Consider the following 20,151-nt stretch of genomic DNA (forward strand, 5'->3'; position numbering starts at 1 on the left):
TATAATACGCCTGCTATATGAGAGTCTCCTGCTGAATGAGACTTCGAATGGGTCTGCGATTCGTGGAAATTATCGACAATGGTAACAGGCAGTTCAGGTCTATATTCGTGAAGGGGAAATGCTAACGTTATTATGTTACAGAATGAATATCGTACATGCAATACAACAGGAGGTTTTGTTTCCCGTATTAAAAATAGAAAATTTTGACGGGTGGACAATGTGCTCCTTTCATCGAGGACATTGTGCCATTTGTCGAAGTAAACCCAAGTACAGGCCCGTGTTGTGTAGCTGTAGTCCGCGGATCGTTGAACTGTCGGCATCAATTCGCGGAAGGATGACTCTTCGTTTTGGAAATTGTGCCCTCAAACCGTGCGCCTTGGTGTTATGCAGTTTTTGAAACCCCAAGGCAGAAAACTGCTGCTTTGGTTTCACGACGTCCCTAGCACCACCGAGCCAGGAAAATCGTCAAGCGACATCATTTTCGTCCCTTCAGCCATCCTCTCTCCAACACTCGACATCAACTCTCCTTTCCCAACATCCTTTCTCTTCTATTTTATTCTTTTTCTTTGTTTTACAAGGATGGCTTAGCAGAAACGCTACCAACACCACCGCCGAGCGCGGACTCGAGCTGGTCAAGAGAGTTGATGTCGCCGCCGCCAGGGGCGCCACCGGCTGCGCCGGCAGTGAGGAGCTCGCCGCCCTGCTCGCGCATGCGCTGCTCCTGCTCCATGGCGATCATGCCCTGCTCCTCGCTCCACAGCAGGGCAAAGGGGATGCCGAAGAGCATGGCGCTGACCGAGATGTGCCAGGCGCTACGGCCCAGGAAGGCGGCCGTGGTGCGGAAGATGTTGGTTGCGCCCATCCACTTGCCGTGGATCCAGCCGCGCGTCGTCGGCGGCACAATGTCGCGGAGCGCGTAGATGCGGTCGCTCAGCGTCTCGCCCGATACATCGTAGTCGGAGTCTGTTGAAATTTCAGAGTCTGGTGGAGGAGAGAGCGTCAGTATGGGACGCGTTATGAGTTTTGATTTCTTTCCTTTGTTTCTTCTGAATTGTTTCAAAATGCAATCTTTGTAAAAGTCTTGGCTAGATTTGGGAGACGATCCGTTGGGGGAGAGAGCTTTGCACCTACCGGTGTCTGTGAAGTCATCGTCCTCCTCGTCGTGGCCGGGTTGGGTCTTGAGGAATTCCTCGTCGACGACCTCTGTGAGCTGAACCATTTTTACTGATTAAGGGGTAAAAGACACGTAAAGAAGTTGAAAATCGAAAAGGAGGCTTTCGAGACGTGATGATGTGCTCTTTTGGTATTACAAGATAGATGGGTTTGTCTTTGGCTGTTGTTGGCAGGTGATGCTAGCGAATGCTCGATGAGAAAGCTGCAACTTTTTTCACGCCAATCCAATCAATCTGTCTGACGCATTATTCCTTTTCCCTGGTCCCGACAGGGATCAACTGCTGGCTATGTGGGGCACTGACAAGGTTGGCAAGCTTACGGAGCTACCTACCCTGCACTGTACCACGAACGGCTTTGACATGCATTGTAATTTGTAACACCGAACAACCACCGATCAAGGCATAGATACACAAGAGAAAACATGTTGGCAAAGAAATCATCCTACAACCGCAAAAGCTTTCAAATGTAACTTCGTTTCTGAGCCGCCGTTGGATCATACACAATCTGGAGGAGTACAAAAAAAGGTTGATTAATTACAACAAGTAGGTATTTAATACAGACGCTAACTAAGTGAGGCAGCGCTTTAACACAAGACAACCAGAAGAGCTTGCGCTTCTTCATCTGATAGACTAGTCACACTCATTTGTTGCCCCTGGTAGGCTCGGCAAACCGGATTCCTCGTCTCGGAGAAGGTTCCCTCGGCAAGCCATCCTCATCGTCGCTATCCGCCTCAGCTATCTGATCACTGGGGCCTATTCCCAACGCAGCTTCACGTCGCCGCCTTTCCGCTGGCGTCTCCGTGTTCTCATTGATCAAGTCGTCCGATTCCATGTTCTTGAGCACCGACAACCGTCGCCTTCGCTCAGCAGCTGTCTCGCCGTCTTGGTCTCCACTGCGTGATGCCGCCTCTGCTTGTGCCGGTTTAGATGGCTGTGAGACGGCCCGGTTCCTTCCAAAGTCGCCGGGATTCCCATCAGCCTTCGGCGAGTCTTCCGGACGTCGTTCCTGATTTGCCAAAGCCTTCACCGCTACCGAAGCCGAAGACTGGTCCACGACCTCACTGCGGGTGCTCTTGTCCAACTTTCGCATTTCCCTAATGAAGTCTTCCTTGGTCATACGTTGACCAACGCCACCGATCTTGAAGCGGATGTTCCTGTCGTCTTCTTCATCCGCTTCCTCAGCTGCCGAACTCTTTTTCCTTGACCTCTGTATAGGTCTGGGGTTGCTGCTGGCTGGTGCTCCTGCTGCCTGTGATGGGGCGTTGTCGTTGGTCTTTTCGACGTTACCACCCTTTTGCTTGGATACAATACCCATTTTCTTCAAACTTTGCGACACCAGATCTCCACCTTCCCTCTCAGGCTTCCCTGACGGCAATTCGTACTTCTTCAGAACTTCGCCATCCTCATCTTCGACAATGATCTAGAGTTCAAGAACATGTCAGTAAAAACAGCCGTATTTACAGCCTCGTCTTCAATTTGGAACTTACAGTGTTTCCAAATTGATACGCCCGCGCAGGAGCATGCTTCTTTGTCTTTTCTTGGCCCCTGCTACGCTTCTGAATCTCCTCGTCTCGCCAGTCACCCAACCTCTTCTTAATTGCGTCGTACGACCAGCCAGATGCTCCCTCTTGCCCATCACCACCAGCTGGTGACTGCGGTCCACTTTCCTCGGTTTGTGGGTCAAGGGCAATAACATCTCCATCCCTGTTTTCTATTATCAGGTGATCCCCTTCACTATAGAGACGTAGTGCGGATTCCTGGCGGCTTCTGTCATTTTCCTGCCCACCATGCCCTGATCCGGGACGAGTCTCTGTCTTTTGTGAATCATTTTCAGACTGGCCGCCACTCTGGCCCCCAACTTGGGTTTGATCCGAGGAGTTGTTGTCTGAAGGCAAGGCCTTAGAGTTCCCATGTGTCTCTGGTGCGTTAGCCGTGTCGCTCTCAGTGCGTCGTGGGAAGATGGCAGACTCTGAGATTGGCCCGCCCGGCCCGATTCCGTCGTCCCATCTCTTCCTGCTGCTGCGCCTCTTTCTTCCTGTTGAAGAAGCACGGCGTGACTGCCTGACGGAGTCATCCTTCTCGTCATCTCTCACGCGACGCAGGAAGTTTCCAGGGAATCCAATGGGAGGCAGAGTCCCGGGTGGATATTCGGGCATCTTTGGCTCGTCAGATTCGGTATCCGACATGGTTCTGGCCTGGGACCGGGACTGCGACGTGATTCTCGGGAGCCTGTTCATCCATGATGGCCCGTCTTCCGGCGCCGTGGTATACGACATGGTCAATGTCAACGTGTTGATGTGCTTTCCAAGCGTAAAGACGGCAACGGAAGACCCGTGGACAATTATGGAGGTAACCACGAGGAAGGCTACAATGGGCCAAACAAGCGTGATGAGAGTGAAGTGTGGAGAATCCGCCGGTGGCAGCTCAGATAGCGGTACTGGTGTTTCTGACTCAAGCTCGGCTCGAGCCAGAATGGCGACGAAGATGGCACCGACACCAATGGGACCGAAGTGACCGGCAAACAGAGCCTCTCGCCATGTTTTTATGTCGGGTATCAGCGGCTTCAGTGCCATCATGATGGGGATTCGGCGGAAAAGAAGGATAAATATGGCGATCACAACCAGCCTCCATGCGTCAAGGCCTAGCTCGGCATTGTTGAACATCTCCCAGGGGATGATTGTGCCGAAATAAACAAAGTATGTAAGACTATGCGAGGTGTGATGGTCAGTCATATGCTAGCACCGTGAAAACGACGCGACGTTATTAAACTTACTTGAGTAACAGGTCAATAACGTTGGAGACGTGGGCCTCCTCAGTCTTTTGGCCAAACCACCCATCGTTGGAGAAACCCACTCCAGCAGCGAAGCCGACGAGGAGATCGTCGATACCCAGGATGCTTCCCGAGCCTGCGCAAAATAGGGCCAAAACGAAGTAGAAGACCAAAAAGCTCTCGCGATCAATGAGATCGTGTTTCTCGGCGTACTTGATCCCGTGACGAGCAAGATAGCCGATCATGAAGCCATAGACGGCGCCAAAGACGCACTCATAGAGGATGGTGAAGACGAACCAGTGAAAGGTCACTTCCTTGGCGTCCATGTGGTCCTGAATCAGGTATAATGCCAGGTAGACAAATGGAAAGGCCATGCCGTCATTGCATCCGGACTCGGCGGAGAGGAGATCTCTCAGATGCTTGGGTACCCTTTTGGCGAACTTTCCCTTGCCGACAACCGATGACGCCAGGACAGGATCGGTGGCAGTCACACATGCTGCAATGACCAGGCTCTCTAGCCATGACAGGGGGTTGATCATCCACCAGATGACCAGGCTAGTAATCAACCAACCAGCGGTCATAACAGGCACCAAGAGGAAGATGACCGACTTCCAGTGTCGCTCCATATAAAACTTGGGCAATTCGACGCCGACGGCAAAACATTGAACCACGAGAACTATCCGTGAGAACTCAATGGTGACGATGTCGACGTTTCCCCATGATTGCGGGTTAATGAGGTTAGCAGCGTGAGGGCCAAATATGAGGCCGCAAAGTGTCGCAACCGTGGCCTCGCCAATGTACATGCGCTCCTTGATGACGGAGGAGCATAGCATGAAAAGTGATGTGAAGCCACCCAGGATGATGTACACCAGGTGAGGCTTGGTAATTGAAAGGTGTTCCCACGCCATGGCTGCTAGATCTGTCCTGGCAACCGTGAGGCCAAAACCAGCGAATGGGCTCCAGAATTAGGGTAGAATTTGTTGCTACTCGACCCTTGAATTGGTAGCGGTGAAATAAGTAGGTAGGTAGGTAGCCACCAATGGGGCAGTCAGTAGCCTTTCACGACGGCCAAGCGGCCAAGCGGCCAAGCTTTCAGCAGCGCACAAGGCCAAGATGCCGAGAATTCTTGGTCAATCTTGACTATTATTTTTTCCCAGGCAAAAGAGGTGTTTGTTACCACAATAATGATTTAGAGGGGCGCAAGGAATGCGGCGCCAGTCAAAGAAGAAGGATTCGAGGCCCGAGTACAATATCGTCTGTGTGACGATATAGCGACGTCGACGTCGGTGTGTGGGACAGTACAATCGCCACAATGGATTGGTACGCAGGTGGTAATTAAGGAGTGAAGCGCCCGAAAAGAGAGACTTGCTGGACACAAATCGCTTGAATTGAGACAGAAAAAAAAGGGAAGTGAACAAATTATAGTAAACTGCCAGCAGGTCGAGCAAGAACACGACAGGTGAAAACCCAGCAAAGGGATCAGTGTCGGGGATAGAGCACACGGCGCGATACAAAAAGAATCAATTGCAAGCGAGTGTTTGTCGGCAGCTCGAGAAGTTTTGGTTTTCAGGCCTAGGACCTTGACTTTACTTCCTCAGCTTCCTTGCATGGGCTGCAGGGGTGCTCATGCTAACTTAGATCTGCCAAGCCCGCGGGACGCTGTACACGAATATTATTGACTGACTGCAGCAATTGGGCGGAGACCGGAGACCAGCGCGGCAACCCAGACAAGAGTCGGTCAGAATTTGCTAGAACTGACATTTAATACCATTTTTAAAAATAGGGAGTTGGGTAGGTACCTCGAAGTAGAATAGCTGAGGTGAAAGGATCGAACCCAATGATCAGACTGCAGCAACTGCAAATATGACAATTGTTTTGATCTCCATCTCGTCTCTTTATATACGGCGAACATGCAGGCACCCTAGTTCTTGCTGAATTAAACGCTAGGCTGATAGTGGTTTTTGAGTTTCGAGACCCTTTGAAACCTTGGGTTTATTCGACAAGTCATTCCGCGGCAAGCGTTCAAATCGCTCTTTTGATCTAACGCTCGCTCGCTCCACCCAAAATTAAGGTAAAATTCTGCAGGGCTACCAGCAAGCCAGCTAGCTATACACAAGCAAGGTCAAACACCAAACTCGTTTATGCTCCAAGGTCTAAAGCTTTTTTTTTCCTTGTCAATGTGGGAAGCAACATTACCGCTATGACGCAACTAATATCCACATAGATTGACAGTGATCCACCTGGGTGGAATCCTGGTTCCACTTTCAATTACGAAGTGATTGATTAACTGGACAGCCGCGTGCGGTGGCGGATTTACTGGGAGAGTAGCCCATCGAAACACAAAAATGTGACTCGGGGGGGGGGGGGGGGGGGGGGAAGATAGAGAGACCCCGTTCGCATCTTGCCGCCCGGTTGTCCTATTCCGAACCATGAGAACATTGAACGGCCTCCGAACGCTTATCGCAAAAAAAGAAACAGTCTGGATGGTCATACTTGCGCGGATTGCTTATCATCAGTACCGCCGCCTTACGTGTACATTGTTTGTCGCGTTTTATACTGGTAATGAGTCAGGCGGACGGAATACGGCCTGAACCGGTCAAAACCGGGCATTTGCGCTTTCAGAGATGCGGCATCTCGTCAGACACGCCCCGCGGTAGGCACGTACGTAGGTGGATACGGTACGCTGGCAGCACTTAATCGCCTGTGTATGAGCCGCATCTACTTCCTACGCCAAAGGTATTTGTGGTTCCATTCAGTAAGGTAAGTAAGGTAGATATTCGACACATCGGAATATAAACACCAAGACAAAAGAAATATTTCGTATAGAGATGTAACATTACACCACAACCCAGTTTCGGCTAATGGCGCAGAATTGGCGGCTTTTTGGTGTGTCCATTGACAGCTGCGTGGTGACATGTCTAATATGCAAATGCCCGCATCTGCTACGTTCCTTGGCTTTCTTTCCGCCTGGACCAGCTTGGCCGTCAGAGTGCATCGGGATAATTTTATCTTTAACGTGACATTCGCGTGGTTTACTGCCTCTTCTGGTGGCAGTAGCCAATGTGTTTGACCTCCTCCGTCTCGTTGTCACGTTCGTGTGACAAGGCCTTATAATTGGGACCGACGAGGTACTTGCTAAGTGCAGGTACTGCAGGATCTTTTGATCCATTGTCGTATCTGTTATATCGTCGGGCAGATACGTGACACTCGTTTACCTTTTCCTGTTGTCATCATCATCTCTTTCACCTTCTTTCAACCAATATACACATCGCGCACTGACGATCAGGACATCAGATCGTGTGCGGCAACAGGAAGCTCAGGTCCTGCTGCGGATACATAACCTCTGTGTCCCATTCGTCACCTCGTGCATATAAGCCACGGTGCATTTCTCGTGCGCCGCACGCCGATTCTAACGCATCCCAGTGCCATCATACTCAACGCTAAATACTTGATTATTGATGAATCAAAACGCATTGTCAGAAGTTGCGGTCGGCTTTCTCTATTAACCATGGGTCCGTGATCTGCCGCCTCAAACCCTTGAAAATGCTGATATCCGGCTCCGGGTGACGAAAACTATCCGTATGGACAAACTATGCTGCAACTGGGTTTCTACTCCAATCTACCACCCATGTACTTCGTAGGCTTAACACGTATGTTGGGCGTTGATAGCTGGTGTCTGCCTTGTTTCGACGTCCTGCATCTCCCACCAAGCCCATTAAGCCTCACTCAGTTCCTCGTGGACACCTATTACCCAAAAAAAAAAAAAAAAAAAAAAAAAAGAGAGAAATAGAGAAACTCTGGGATCGTCGATATAAAGTTCTACATCTGAATTTCACGATGAGCAAGCCACCAAAGCTAAAGATGGCGGTCACATCTTCAGCATTGTGAACCCTGTAGACAGCGTGCTCGATTGCGGGGAGCGTGACAGGCGCCTCGGAGAGGATGGAGCGGAAGCCCTCTATGTCCTTGCACAACCAACCAGTTTCGTGACTCTGCTCCTGCAGACAGCAGGATAAGTTTTTTTGCGCCAACCATCCGAGTTCATGCTCTCCGGTTTGTTGGACAGTATCGCCAATGGGCCGACTAGCTACATTATTGAATTGGTCGCTCCTCGACACTCTTTGCATTTGGGCGGTTTGTGGCAAAGAACTTTACTTGGCAGCCAAATTTTGCCAGAGGAAACTTACGCCTACTTAGTCATTCAACAAGAAGAAGCCACAATTACGCCGCAGCCTATCAGGGCAGCAAACACTCTGCTGCATGCTGTGCGTGATTTGCAGTCTGTTATATACAGTGAGGTAAGGAATAAGATTAAGTCGTTCGTGTGCGGTGTATCTCAAAAGTTAATATTATATGGTTGGCCACCCGTCAAGTGGCCATAGGTTACACCTCACCTACGAAATTGTGATCAGTGAATGAGATCTCTGATGACGATATAGCAGTCAGGTAGGTGAGATGTTAAAGGGTCTCCCCAGGTTGAGATAAGGCCAGCATCCCCTGTGGGTTGCGCGGGATTGCATGAACCAATTACCGTCAAGAAGACCCACTGTTACCACCCACCCATTGAGCTTCTCTTCACTACCAGCCGGTAAATTAAGACGCGACCTAATAAAGCGATTCCACGTGCAGACGCGAAATGTTTGATGGCAGCAAAACGCGGGACACCTGAATTGACCTGACCACACGCATGTTTCCTAGGCACCACTGTATCTATCTTTGCAACCAATCCTACATTCGGCCCCCCAACACGTCGCGACAGTGTGATGATTCCGATATAGAAGCCCAATGTGGTCATTTTAAAGCACTGTTTGTTTGATTTTTCCTTCTCTTCTACAATCGTTTCTTTGATCTTCCCAACACAAGCCAACCAAAGGGTGCAACCACATTAGATGCTCGCCATCACCCCAATCCCAAATAAGCCCCTCTCATAAATACAAGTCGCGCTACCCTCGGAGATACGCCTGCAGCTAGCCTGTGTTGGCCGTATGCCGGCAAGCTCAGCCTTTGTTCTGCTACCGCCTCGAGGATACGCGACGATTTACGCTGCAACTCGTTGTGCACTCCACAAAAAAGCCTTCATCACCAGGGCCGGGCTAAACAGAATCTCGTCCCTTGCCATGCTCTCCCGGGCCAACAGAGACTTCGAGGCCAAACGACCCAGCGATCCGGTAGCCCCAAAACCTCTACTTGCTCGGCAATTGTTTCCATCCAGCAGCCCTGTTCAACCCCAGCCGAGCGAGAATGTTGTCGAACAGTTAAGGAGGGGCGTGCCAGCGCACCCCGTTGCTCTCTCGTCTCGAACACCCAACGTGCCCAGCAAGACAAGTCACCAGAGGAGCTCTGGCATCAATGGAATCGGGCCAGGAAACAGGCAGTCATTTGCCACACTATGCCATAACACAGAGTCTTTTCGCGAGGAGCCACACATTATCAGCCTCTTGGACGATGAGAATGTCACGCAAAAGTCTCAGCCAACAAGCTCCGTGTTCATAGCTGATGGCGACTTAAGTGACGACGATAACTTGGACTTGGACTTTGAGCAGCCCTCTGCCTTGCCTACAGTTCCTGCTCATACCGGTGTCTCGAGACCAGCTGTATCGGTAACTGCTCAACCCGGTGCTGATGCCCCTCCACCTAGCAGTCTTCTGTCCTGGTCGCAATCTTCTCCATCCCACTACGTGGCGCCCCGCCTGCCCTCGCACGATATACAGTCGAAGCGGAAATCTGAGGTCGTCGATTACGAGCCTTCGGTTCCAGTTGCAAAGAAGCGGTCTTTGCCGAAGAGCTGGTCACGCGCAAAAAGCCCCTCCGAGGCGGATAGAGTCGGGGTGTCCGGATACGCGACACCGGCCGTGAAGTCCCAATCGAGCAAACTACCATGGGACACGACCGCTAGTGCTGTCAAGGCACAGAAGAAGCAGCTTCGAGACCAGCTCAAAAGAGCCCCATCAACAGCGTCCCATATCTCATTGGATGACAATGAGAACGTTGTGAATGATCATGTCACTGCAACCACAAAAGCGACCAAACATTCGGCGGTAACACTCAGTAACGAACAGCGACATGTCAAGAATCTGGTCTGCTCGCGCAGCCAGAGCGTCTTCTTCACTGGTCCTGCAGGTACAGGAAAGTCGGTGTTGATGAGAGCAATAATCGATGAGCTCAAGAAAAAATGGAAGAAAGACCCAGATCGCCTAGCAGTTACGGCCTCGACTGGTCTGGCAGCATGTAACATCGGTGGCATGACCTTGCACAGTTTTTCCGGCATAGGTCTCGGAAAGGAAGATGTGACGACGCTGGTCAAGAAGATCCGCAGGAATCCTAAAGCCAAGAACAGATGGCTCAGGACAAAGACCTTGATCATTGACGAAATATCCATGGTTGATGGTGATCTCTTCGACAAACTCTCTCAAATCGGGCGTATTATCCGTAACAATGGCAAACCGTGGGGTGGTATTCAACTTGTAATCACGGGCGATTTCTTCCAGCTTCCGCCTGTTCCAGACGGTGCCGACAAACGAGAGATCAAGTTTGCGTTCGAGGCGGCAACTTGGAACACGTCGATCGACCATACCATCGGCTTAACTGAGGTCTTCAGGCAAAAGGATCCCGGTAAGTGACTGCATGAACTGGTCCAGCAAAACGCCAAGTTCTACTGCTAACATACGTCTCCCCGCAGCCTTCGCCAATATGCTCAATGAGATGCGACTGGGAAGGATCAGCGAACAGACCGTGGCCAACTTCAAGAGTCTCGAGAGAGAACTTCGTTTTGATGATGGCCTAGAAGTCACGGAGCTGTGAGTCACCACTCGATGCTGCCTGCCACAATTTCCATGTCCCTGGAATGAGGTATGGTATGTTGCAAATTACTTTTGTGCTAATAAAATTACTCTTAGGTTTCCCACTCGAACAGAGGTCGAAAGATCAAACACTCGTCGATTGCAGGCTCTCAAGTCGAAACCCTACCATTATGATGCTCAGGACTCAGGCGATCCTAATTTTAGAGACAAACTCTTGCAGAACATGATGGCGCCCCAGAAATTGGAGCTGCGGAAGGGCGCACAGGTGATGCTCATCAAGAATATGGATGAGACTTTAGTCAACGGATCCCTTGGAACGGTCGTTGGCTTCATGAGCGAAACAGCGGCCAGTCTTGGTGGCATCAGCAGCCATGGGGGGTTGGACGGCGAAGAAGATTCGATAAGCGAAGATGTGCGAAAGAGGATCAAGGCCTTCGGCCGGGAACTTGAATCCAACTCAACCGACAACAAGGAGTATCCAGTTGTTACTTTTCACGGTGCTGACGGCACGCCAAGATCTCTCCTCATGGTGCCGGAAGAGTGGAAGTCGGAGTTGCCTACGGGCGAGGTGCAGGCCTCCCGTAAGCAAGTGCCTTTAATTCTAGCATGGGCACTATCCATCCACAAGGCGCAGGGACAGACGCTCGAGCGAGTTAAAGTTGATCTGGGCAAAATCTTCGAGAAGGGCCAAGCGTACGTCGCGCTGAGTCGAGCCACAAGCCAGGAGGGTCTCCAGGTGTTAAAATTCGACAAGGCAAAGGTCATGGCCCACCCGCGCGTTGTCCAGTTCTATAATAAGCTTTATAGCGTAGAGACTGCCCTCAAGGCGGCCGGTGGGACCAAGTCTCCTTCAGCACCCCAACCTGGCGCCGGAGCATCGGGATCCAGGCCAGTTGCGAGCTCCCGAGGTGCCGTGACTGGATGGGCGATGTCAGCCAGCGGTTAGCTTGGTTTCCCTGGAAGTGCCCAGCATCTATTGTATTTTTGTCCTGGGGTAAAGGTTTGCATGGCATGGCTGGCTGCTGGAATAGCATTGATGTTTTATTTTTATTTTTTTTCATTGCTCGCATGCGTTGAAGTGAGGATACGGAGGGGGTCGCCACGGGGTGGCGTGTACATTATTACACCTAATGTATATATATATCTTACGACGGACGATTGCATTTCATTTGTCGATATACTATAAAAATTGCCATAAACAAAGACAGTCCTGAGCAAAAATTTACCAGAAAATCCAGAGGTTTCTGTGATCTGGTTTCGACGCCCTTGCAGTCGTATTCCTTGATTTGCTTTGAATCATTGGTCAAAGCGATAAAGGAACTCATCATGCAGGACTTGAGTTTAGGCACCTGATTATTCTCAACGATTGTGTGGCCTATTCTTCTTTTTAGCCATCCCACAGCATGACTCTGCAAGGTTGGGTTTGCGGTTCCATATGACGTTCAAAACGGTGTGATGAGACAAAGCAGGACCAGAACCGCTGCATGAACGACATGTATACATGTATAACCACCACGTCTGACAAAAAAGAGAAAGGATAGAGATGGCGGATAATGATGAGAACCAAGCCACCCGCATGGCGGATGTCAACGGTGGATGGCTCAGTATTGTCGTGAGCGGATAATTTTGAGGGGAGGTTAAAGATCCATAGAAAAAAAAAAAAAAAAAAAAAAAAAAAGGGGGGGGGGGGGGGGGGTTCGAGGGATGCGAAGATCACGATTGATATACACTTGCTTTTCTTTCCCATCTCGCACTTACTTGCTCGATGGGCTCAGCTAAGTGGCTTGCTTGATCATGACGAATGGTTGTCTTGACCTACGACCGGGCAACGCAGCATGCCGTATCAGTTGTGGCGCCAGAGTCGCTGGGCAAAGAAAACTTCTTTGTCGTTTCTCTCCACCCGGCGGAGTATGCTTCCGCGCATTGGGCAACATCTAATCGCCAAAGAGTCCAATGCGCCCCCCCCCCCCCCCAATACTTTTCTGCAGCAGCGTTGGAGACAAAAGGTGCAATGGCTAAATGACTTGCCAACCACTACAAGTAACGATACGTGGGTACTTCGTAGGGAAGGAAGTTGGTAAAGGTAGGGACGGACGTATGGGATTTTGCTAGTTGCGGCATTACTTTCTACCTTTGCCTCAACATAGAGACTTGCCGATGCCATCGGAATTTTTTTCTTCTTGCTCAATAAGAATTAGGTTTGGGTCATGACAGCTGAGAGTTTAAAAGAATATTGTGCTCTTGCAAGGGACCCAGATCTACGGCGAAGTAATGTCTAATGTTTTGTATCCCATGTCGATTGGATCGTCCGATCGGGCACCGCGATTGAATCCGCACCCACATGGAATTACGACGTAGGTAGTAAGAACGGGAAGTACCTTGAGTAGCTTGAGCAGGTACCCAAAGTACCTCCTACCTCACTGACAGGAGTCAAGGTAACCTCACAGACTGGAGTTCGAGGCAAGCAAATGTACAGCCAAAAAGTGCATGGTACGTACAGTACCGTACCAAGGCTAAACACGCAGGGGTATGGTGCTACCTGCCCTGCAGCCAACAACGCACACCTGAAAAGTTGCCGGTGCCACGGTTCGGTGGGACGGTAGGGAAGGCGGCAGGCACACCTACCGAGCCAAGACTGCCCAGTCGTTAGGTAGGTATCGCCGCAGGCATCATTCAATCCGGGATTAGCAAAAAAAAAGTTTAGCCCAGGCACATGAGGTACCTACCTGAGCTTGCTTTGGATATTTGAAGCAACTTGAGTTTTCGTGGTGTTTTTCTGTCTTTTTTTTTTCTAGACGCATGTGGCTGCCATTTCTCGATCGCTGATACCTATCAGGAACCTAATACCCACACACGCATTAGTCTAAAGGACACCAATTCAGACACGCGTTGCATCGACATCTCTGTTTGCGGGATACGAAAAAGGGCGCGCTGGGCAGCTTTACCCCCCACCGACCTCGATATACCAACGCACCGCACGAAACCGCAACCGCCACGGGCAAGCATTCCCCCATCAAAACAGCAGTAAACTCAACTTGAAAAAAAGGACGGCAAGGCAATCATGGCGTCCCAGTTCATCGGCGCGCATATGCTGGTGACGCTGCACCAACCACCTACCAGGTTGCGCGGTGTGGTGACGGATGTGCGCTCCGGCCATAGCTTGACTCTGTCAAACGGTATGTCTCACCTCATGTAGATAGCCTTGGATAGGCGAGGCCACACTAGATTCTTCTGGCTTCAGTTCCAGACCAAGTACTGACTGCCAATGTTTCTCTTTAACTGCAGTCTGGTCCGCCGATACCAACGTCTTTTTGCAGCCAACTGTTACGATTCAAGCCATCAATGTCGCCAACCTGGTCGAAGTTCCCCACCCGCCCGTGGCTCCCAGCAATGGCCCGATAGCTGCGATTCCCGGTGCGCATGTCCCACCGCCACAAGTAGTGCCTCTTGCCGACCCTGCCATTGTCGCCATGAGCAAGCCTCCTTCCGGACCCCGCGCCCAGCCGAACACGAGCGAGAAGAGAGAGCCTGTCCGCACAACGTCTGGAGAGACGACGCCGGTGCCAGCCACCCTGGCTGGGTCTGTCGCGGCATTGACGGTAGATACCAGCGAGGTCGACGCTGGAGCCGACGGGGACAGCGATGCTGCGGCTACTGTCAAGGCGACATCGGTTCCGGTACCGACTAAAAAGAAGGGACGCAGGGCTCGTGCGGCCAAGGCAGGTCGTGGTGCTGCCGCTCAGGCAGATCCTGCGACGCCGGGATCGGCGGGTCGTCAGACGCCGACCGTCCAGGGATCCAAGGGCTGGAGGCAAACCCCTATGCTGGAGGACACATCCTCATTCCAACCTTACAACTCACTTCGTAAGTCGCGTGGGAGGAAAGGAAACAACTTGGCGGTGGACAATGGTTGGGCATCTGAGGACGTCACGGACGTCCAAGAGATGGGCGAGTTTGATTTCGAGGGAAGCCTGGCCAAGTTTGATAAGCACACGCTTTTCGACCAGATGAGGAAAGACGACGAGATCGACGATGCGAGCCGCCTAGTCTCACACAACAGGCTGCCGAAGCCGAAGCCGGGAACTGCGGGTGGCAAGAACCTGCACTATACTGAAAACGTGCTCGATGCTACACCGACGAGCGTTGCCAAGGGCAAGGGCGAACTGCCCAACGACTTTTGGAATAGCGAGGCAGACGATGGTGTGGTCAATGGAAGCGAGAGGCTGAGTGGGAGAGAGCTGGGGAGCAGACAAAGTTCACGAAGGGCCGAGAGCAAAATATCTACGAACAGGAGATCTCAGTCAAGAAAGGCCAGCGCAGCCACGGTAACGGGCCCAGTCAGGACAGGCTCGAGTGGGGTAAGTCTGCGGCGTACACAGGCACACGGTTCCGCGTACATGCCTAGGGATACTACAGCTGAGACCGCCGCTAACGCATTCCCTCACTATCAGCCGAACCAAACATTAGCAAGCCCAGGACTTGTCCTCTTGCCCTCTGGACGGAGGGCGGAAACCGTCTCGGCTCTCCAAATGATTAATCTTGAGAACATTGCGCACAACGAGCTTGGTCTCACGGACGAAATGATGACAGAAAATGCCGCCAGGGGCCTGGCCGAGGTTGCACTGGCTGCGCTTGCGGATCCGGCGGTAAGGCTCATATCAGGCACCGGTGGCAACACGGGCGACTCGTCCGGGCCACCACCTGCCACAGTCGCTATTCTCGCGGGAAACAACAAGTCCGGTATAAGAGCAGTCGCCGCCGCACGGCATTTACGAAACAAGGGCGTCACTCCTGTGGTGTGCGTTGTGGGTATGGAACGGGGCGAGCGTGAATTGCTCGAGGGCATGCGGCAACAGCTTCGGTTACTACGAAACTTTGGGGTGCGGACGTGCTTCTCAAAGAGCGAATTCTTTGAGCATGTACGCAAGATCAGTATTCCAACGTTGACGGTTGACACGCCACGGGGTGCCATAATACCCAAGCCGCCTGCCGTCACGCTCATCATCGACGCACTGCTAGGCCTGGCCACGCCCTTTGACGAGCTGCGGACGGGTGAGCAGGCAACGGTATACGAGTTGATAGAGTGGGCAAACCGCAACGAGGCGTTTGTACTGGCAGTCGACGTGCCGACAGGGGTCGACCCAACGACGGGCCACGTCAGCATCGTTGACGGGACCCGATTGTACGTCAGGCCGCGGTTTGTGGTAGCAATGGGAGCTCCCAAGAAAGGTCTGCTCGAAACGATGATGTCCAGTGAAGGTGAAGAGGCAGCAGCCGAGGATTGGAAGCTGTCTATAGCGGATATTGGCTTGGGCCCGGCCGTGTGGAGGAGAGCAGGAACCAAGATCCGGCGAGGTATCGACTTTGGCGACCGATGGGTCGTTGACATGAAGTTTTCGAGGAACGCCGGTGCTGCCAGTGCTGCTACGTCGAATTAGACCCCCGAAGAGGGGGCGGGGGACACATAGGATATGCGGTTTACAAGGAATACACGTGCATGGCCACGGACGATTAAGGGATACGAAATGATACCAAATTATACCCCAATCCTCGCGAAAGAGACCCTTTTATGTGTTTTGATTGCATCATGGGCAATAAGGTGTTTCACACAGGTACAAAGCCCAGAGTAAGTGGCAAGGAACAGTTTTTGATTACTCCTGTGGCTCAAGAGGTATTATTCTTGCTTTTCCTTTGTTTACTTTACGTCGTTGGTCCCTTGGTGTTTTTGACAGTGATACTTGACCGGAACCCTCCGGGCTTCGCAATCGATGACCTAAACTGTCAACGATCCCCAGAGGGGAACGGTTGCATCATCGGAGCATTCACTCCTTGTGGACTCGTGGAGGTCCCCGGGAATAAACATACCGGGTAGGTTTTTGCTGGCTGATCGACCACCACCCCCAAATAAAACAACGAACCCAAAAGGCCTTTCCGACGTTGTTTTTTTGTGCGCTGTAAGGGGCTCCGATTGGCTCGGGAGCAAGATGGTTCCTTGTTTCCCCACGAGGTTTTAGTACGGGCACGAGGAACCAAGACCATGGTGCTGGGATTTTCGTATCTACCGTATCCTGCCAGGCCTGCTTGTGTCTCTTGTTGGGAAGGGGGGAAGGGGGGCTTTGGGTGGCGCTCCTCAGGGGGAGCTAGAGATGGCTAGTTGGTTTTCTGTCCCCCATTAGTCACGGATAGAGGATACCCAGAGACTTTGTGGCTTGCTGTTTTGTTTACAAGTGTCCCGATAAGCAATCGGGTTTGTCGGTACCCGACCCAAGATCGCTTGACCGGCTTGTCGGTAGATGTGCCCAAGGTCCAACTTTCACAATTCTCAAAAATATGATGGACAAAAGATTCTACTACGGTACGGTTAGGCACGGTCAAGTGATCGGGTCAAGCTAACTGGATCGGGATTGTTTCCTCGAGCATTCAGGAACGCAGAAATCGAAGTTGGGCAGTCTAGATCAGTGACTACCGGTAGGTTCCGAGAAAAAAAAAAAAAAAAAAAAAAAAAGACCTTGCGAAGACAATAACTGTATCGTTCAGGTGGAGTTTTCCTAGGAGATGAACAAGCCTCGATGGGAAATTCCATTGGACTTGAGCAAAAAAACACGTTACTCTGTATCGTGGGCGGGCTTGTCTTTCCTGACAGGTATAACAGACAATCTTGGCAACGGGCAGCAACGGATGTCAGTGCCACATGATTCTCTCTCTTTCTTTTTTTGGCCGTACTTTCTTCAATTCTTCTTCCGCTATTTGCCTTTGTTTCTATTTCATGCTACAGCTTTGTACAGCTGATCTCAGGGAGGCTTGTCAAAGGTAATCATTGTACTATAATGCGGCGGAACTCCCCGGTGAGCCAAGTCATTGAAACGCGGGCCGATTCTGGCACTTGCATGTCACCTGCAGGTTTGGGGTACAGTAGGTAAGCTTGACTTGTTTTCTTTTTGACAAGTTCCCCCCATGAGACTAAAAACTCCATCCGAGAAGAAATGCATGGTATTTTGTAATCTTGCATGCTGACAAAATACCAAGGACTGAACTTATACGAAAATGGCAGGTCTACACAAGCCAAATACCAGTGAAAGAGAGAGCGGGACTGAGCCGCTCTTCCCCGTTACATGTCTTGATCCTTTGTGTTTACTTATTTATCCTTTTCCGTTTGCCTTTGCAAAAGAAAAATAAAAGCAAAGGGGCCCTCAAAGGGACCTGGTGAATCCATCTCCAACGCACTATGCTGCTTCCCCCCGGGGGATCGGCTTTAGCCTTGCCCTGTAACAATCTGATTTTCTTCAAGCATGGCTTGCCCGACCCCAGGGTGTGAGGTTTTTGGTAAAGAAAAAAAATAGTATATTTATACCGAGACCCTTTTTACCCCCCTTTCCCTCTCGGACAAGCCTAGGCCTTTTTTTGAGCTTTAGGTCACTGACTAGTATATGTACAACCATATTGGTGGGATCGGACTACTGTTTTTAGTCCTTTGATCGTTGTCTGTATTGATCTATGATATAGAGTTGCTGTTGGCGCTGCAGAGGTTTTTTTTATGGATTGTTGTCTGCTGTTTTTTTTTTGTTTTCCTCTCGCTCCGCCCTTCAAGTCTGCTCTGAACTATGAACAGCACAGAGACATACACACATGCACTCAACGCCATGGTTGAGACACAATCACCCACGGTCATCATTGTGTCGGTGATATTTGCCGTTTTTATATTTGCTGCTTTGAGTCTTCGATTCTGGGCCCGAGCGGTGCTGGTGAAGCAAATTGGAACTGATGATGGTGAGTCTTTCTTTTTTTTCTTCTTCTTCCTCGCTCTTTCTCTCTTCCTCTCGAGGAATGCTGGTTTATACAAAGACTTGAAAGAGGAAAGGGCTCTCTAGCTAACATTGCATTTTGTCATAGTTCTCATCACCATTGCAACGGTAAGCGGTGACGACAAAATCTCACTTTACCTGCACTTTTACTTACTCATGTACAATGATTACCAGATATTCTCCTTCGCCTTTATAGGAACCGCAGTCAGGGCTGCCCAGCTCGGGCTCGGAGCGCACATTGACGACGTCTTGCCGCGGGGGACGGAAAACCTGGTGGCGTACGCGCAAACGGTGTGGCTGTCATCCATCATGTACAACGCGTGCCTGGGCTTCATCAAGGTCTCGGTGCTGGCGCTGTACATGCGCCTGGGCGACAAGCGGCTGCGGACCCTCGCCGTCGTCATGATCGTCCTGGTCACCGCCCAGACCGTGGCCAGCGTCATGGTCTGCATATTGCAGTGCACCCCCGTCAGGGCGGCGTACGACGTCACAATGTCGCAGGGGAGCAAGACTTGTATCAACATCAATGCGTTTTACCTCGCCAATGCCGCCTGCAACATCTTGACCGACCTCTTGACCTACAGCTTGCCGATACCTCTGGTTTTGAGGCTGCAGGTGACCAGACCGCAGAGGATAGGGCTGGCTGTGATGCTCTCGTTGGGGTTGTTGTGAGTGTTGCCGGCCTCGCTTGTCTAGGGATGATGGTTCACTACCATTCCCGAGAAGTCTAAGAATGGATAACTAATGTGCAACCTTGTGGGAAAAAAAACAGGGCTTGCGCTTCAAGCGTCATCCGAATCACCTTCAGTAAGTCGTAGCGCCTCATGGAGAAAAAAAGCAAAAAAAAAGAGAAACGTTTACTAATTCGAGAACATCCTCATCCACAGTTCCCGCCATGCTCGTCAGCCAAGATCCCACCTGGGACATCGCCCAACCCATGTACTGGTCCGTGATCGAGACCAACGTCGGCATCCTGGCGGCCTCGATCCCTAGCCTAAAGGTCATCGCCAAGGTGTACTTCCCACGCCTGCTGGGCACGCAGAGTGGCCGCGGAGCAGGAGGAGGAGGCACCGCCGGTGCCTCCTCGGGCGGCAGATGCGGCAAGTCTGGGATCTGGACCTCGCCGCGCAGCAGCAGGCAGAGCCGCGTCGGCATTGACCGCGGCGATGGGTTCGAGACCGGCTTCGGGTGCCATGAGGAGGCCTCAAAAGAGACGCTGGCGACGACCGGGCCTCCTGAAGGCAAGATCGAGGTGACGACGAAGGTCAGCATGCAGGTTTTTGACAGCCGAACGATGGAGAGTGGGAAGGGAATGGACATGTGCTGAATGTTTTCATGGTGGCACTTTACGGTATGTTCCTTTCTTAATCCTCTGACTGTCATTCTTTTTATTTTTCTTCTGAGAATACATGTGCAATGTTCGTTGTCATATGTACGAGGATTACGAATATGGGATTGTGTGTGATAATGGATATATACCCTTACCAACTTCCCAAGCTGTATTTAATGCGCTGGATTCGCCATGAAAGTGAGGATATGTGGGATTTCTTGTAACTAGTTCTAGAATAGATGACTATCTGTACGAAGCATACTCACTGCTGGCTGGC

At 51.2% G+C, this 20,151-nt stretch overlaps 7 protein-coding genes across 7 annotated transcripts; 5 read left to right on the forward strand and 2 right to left on the reverse strand.

The window, feature by feature from the left end:
- Positions 1–9: 9 nt before the first annotated feature.
- Positions 10–1,392, reverse strand: MGG_05210 (mitochondrial import receptor subunit tom-22). Its single transcript, XM_003712707.1, has 2 exons — positions 1,132–1,392; positions 10–981 (listed from the first exon to the last, which is right to left on the reverse strand). The coding sequence occupies exons 1-2, from the start codon at positions 1,217–1,219 to the stop codon at positions 572–574; spliced, it is 498 nt and encodes a 165-aa protein (XP_003712755.1). The 5' UTR covers positions 1,220–1,392; the 3' UTR covers positions 10–571.
- A 130-nt stretch (positions 1,393–1,522) lies between these two features.
- On the reverse strand, positions 1,523–6,082 carry MGG_05211 (Na(+)/H(+) antiporter 2). The gene is made up of 4 exons (XM_003712708.1): positions 5,742–6,082; positions 3,946–5,625; positions 2,660–3,878; positions 1,523–2,592 (listed from the first exon to the last, which is right to left on the reverse strand). The coding sequence occupies exons 2-4, from the start codon at positions 4,848–4,850 to the stop codon at positions 1,813–1,815; spliced, it is 2,904 nt and encodes a 967-aa protein (XP_003712756.1). The 5' UTR covers positions 4,851–5,625; positions 5,742–6,082; the 3' UTR covers positions 1,523–1,812.
- Positions 6,083–7,534: 1,452 nt separating this feature from the next.
- Positions 7,535–7,958, forward strand: MGG_16883 (uncharacterized protein; the record flags this gene model as incomplete). Its single annotated transcript, XM_003712709.1, has 2 exons — positions 7,535–7,592; positions 7,798–7,958. 2 exons carry the CDS (start codon positions 7,535–7,537, stop codon positions 7,956–7,958), a joined length of 219 nt encoding a protein of 72 aa, XP_003712757.1.
- Positions 7,959–8,568: 610 nt separating this feature from the next.
- Positions 8,569–12,000, forward strand: MGG_05212 (uncharacterized protein). Its single transcript, XM_003712710.1, has 3 exons — positions 8,569–10,554; positions 10,622–10,739; positions 10,839–12,000. The coding sequence occupies exons 1-3, from the start codon at positions 8,928–8,930 to the stop codon at positions 11,686–11,688; spliced, it is 2,595 nt and encodes an 864-aa protein (XP_003712758.1). The 5' UTR covers positions 8,569–8,927; the 3' UTR covers positions 11,689–12,000.
- A 1,013-nt stretch (positions 12,001–13,013) lies between these two features.
- MGG_16884 (uncharacterized protein) lies at positions 13,014–13,392 on the forward strand (the record flags this gene model as incomplete). Its single annotated transcript, XM_003712711.1, has 3 exons — positions 13,014–13,096; positions 13,170–13,232; positions 13,293–13,392. The coding sequence occupies 3 exons, from the start codon at positions 13,014–13,016 to the stop codon at positions 13,390–13,392; spliced, it is 246 nt and encodes an 81-aa protein (XP_003712759.1).
- Positions 13,393–13,429: 37 nt separating this feature from the next.
- On the forward strand, positions 13,430–16,420 carry MGG_05213 (YjeF_N domain-containing protein). Its single transcript, XM_003712712.1, has 3 exons — positions 13,430–13,918; positions 14,028–15,100; positions 15,194–16,420. The coding sequence occupies exons 1-3, from the start codon at positions 13,804–13,806 to the stop codon at positions 16,178–16,180; spliced, it is 2,175 nt and encodes a 724-aa protein (XP_003712760.1). The 5' UTR covers positions 13,430–13,803; the 3' UTR covers positions 16,181–16,420.
- Positions 16,421–18,382: 1,962 nt separating this feature from the next.
- MGG_05214 (uncharacterized protein) lies at positions 18,383–19,871 on the forward strand (the record flags this gene model as incomplete). Its single annotated transcript, XM_003712713.1, has 5 exons — positions 18,383–18,509; positions 18,633–18,652; positions 18,719–19,212; positions 19,317–19,351; positions 19,432–19,871. The coding sequence occupies 5 exons, from the start codon at positions 18,383–18,385 to the stop codon at positions 19,869–19,871; spliced, it is 1,116 nt and encodes a 371-aa protein (XP_003712761.1).
- Positions 19,872–20,151: the final 280 nt, after the last annotated feature.

Source organism: Pyricularia oryzae, chromosome 3, assembly GCF_000002495.2.
Source record: "Pyricularia oryzae 70-15 chromosome 3, whole genome shotgun sequence".
NCBI classification, from domain to species: Eukaryota; Fungi; Ascomycota; class Sordariomycetes; order Magnaporthales; family Pyriculariaceae; genus Pyricularia; species Pyricularia oryzae.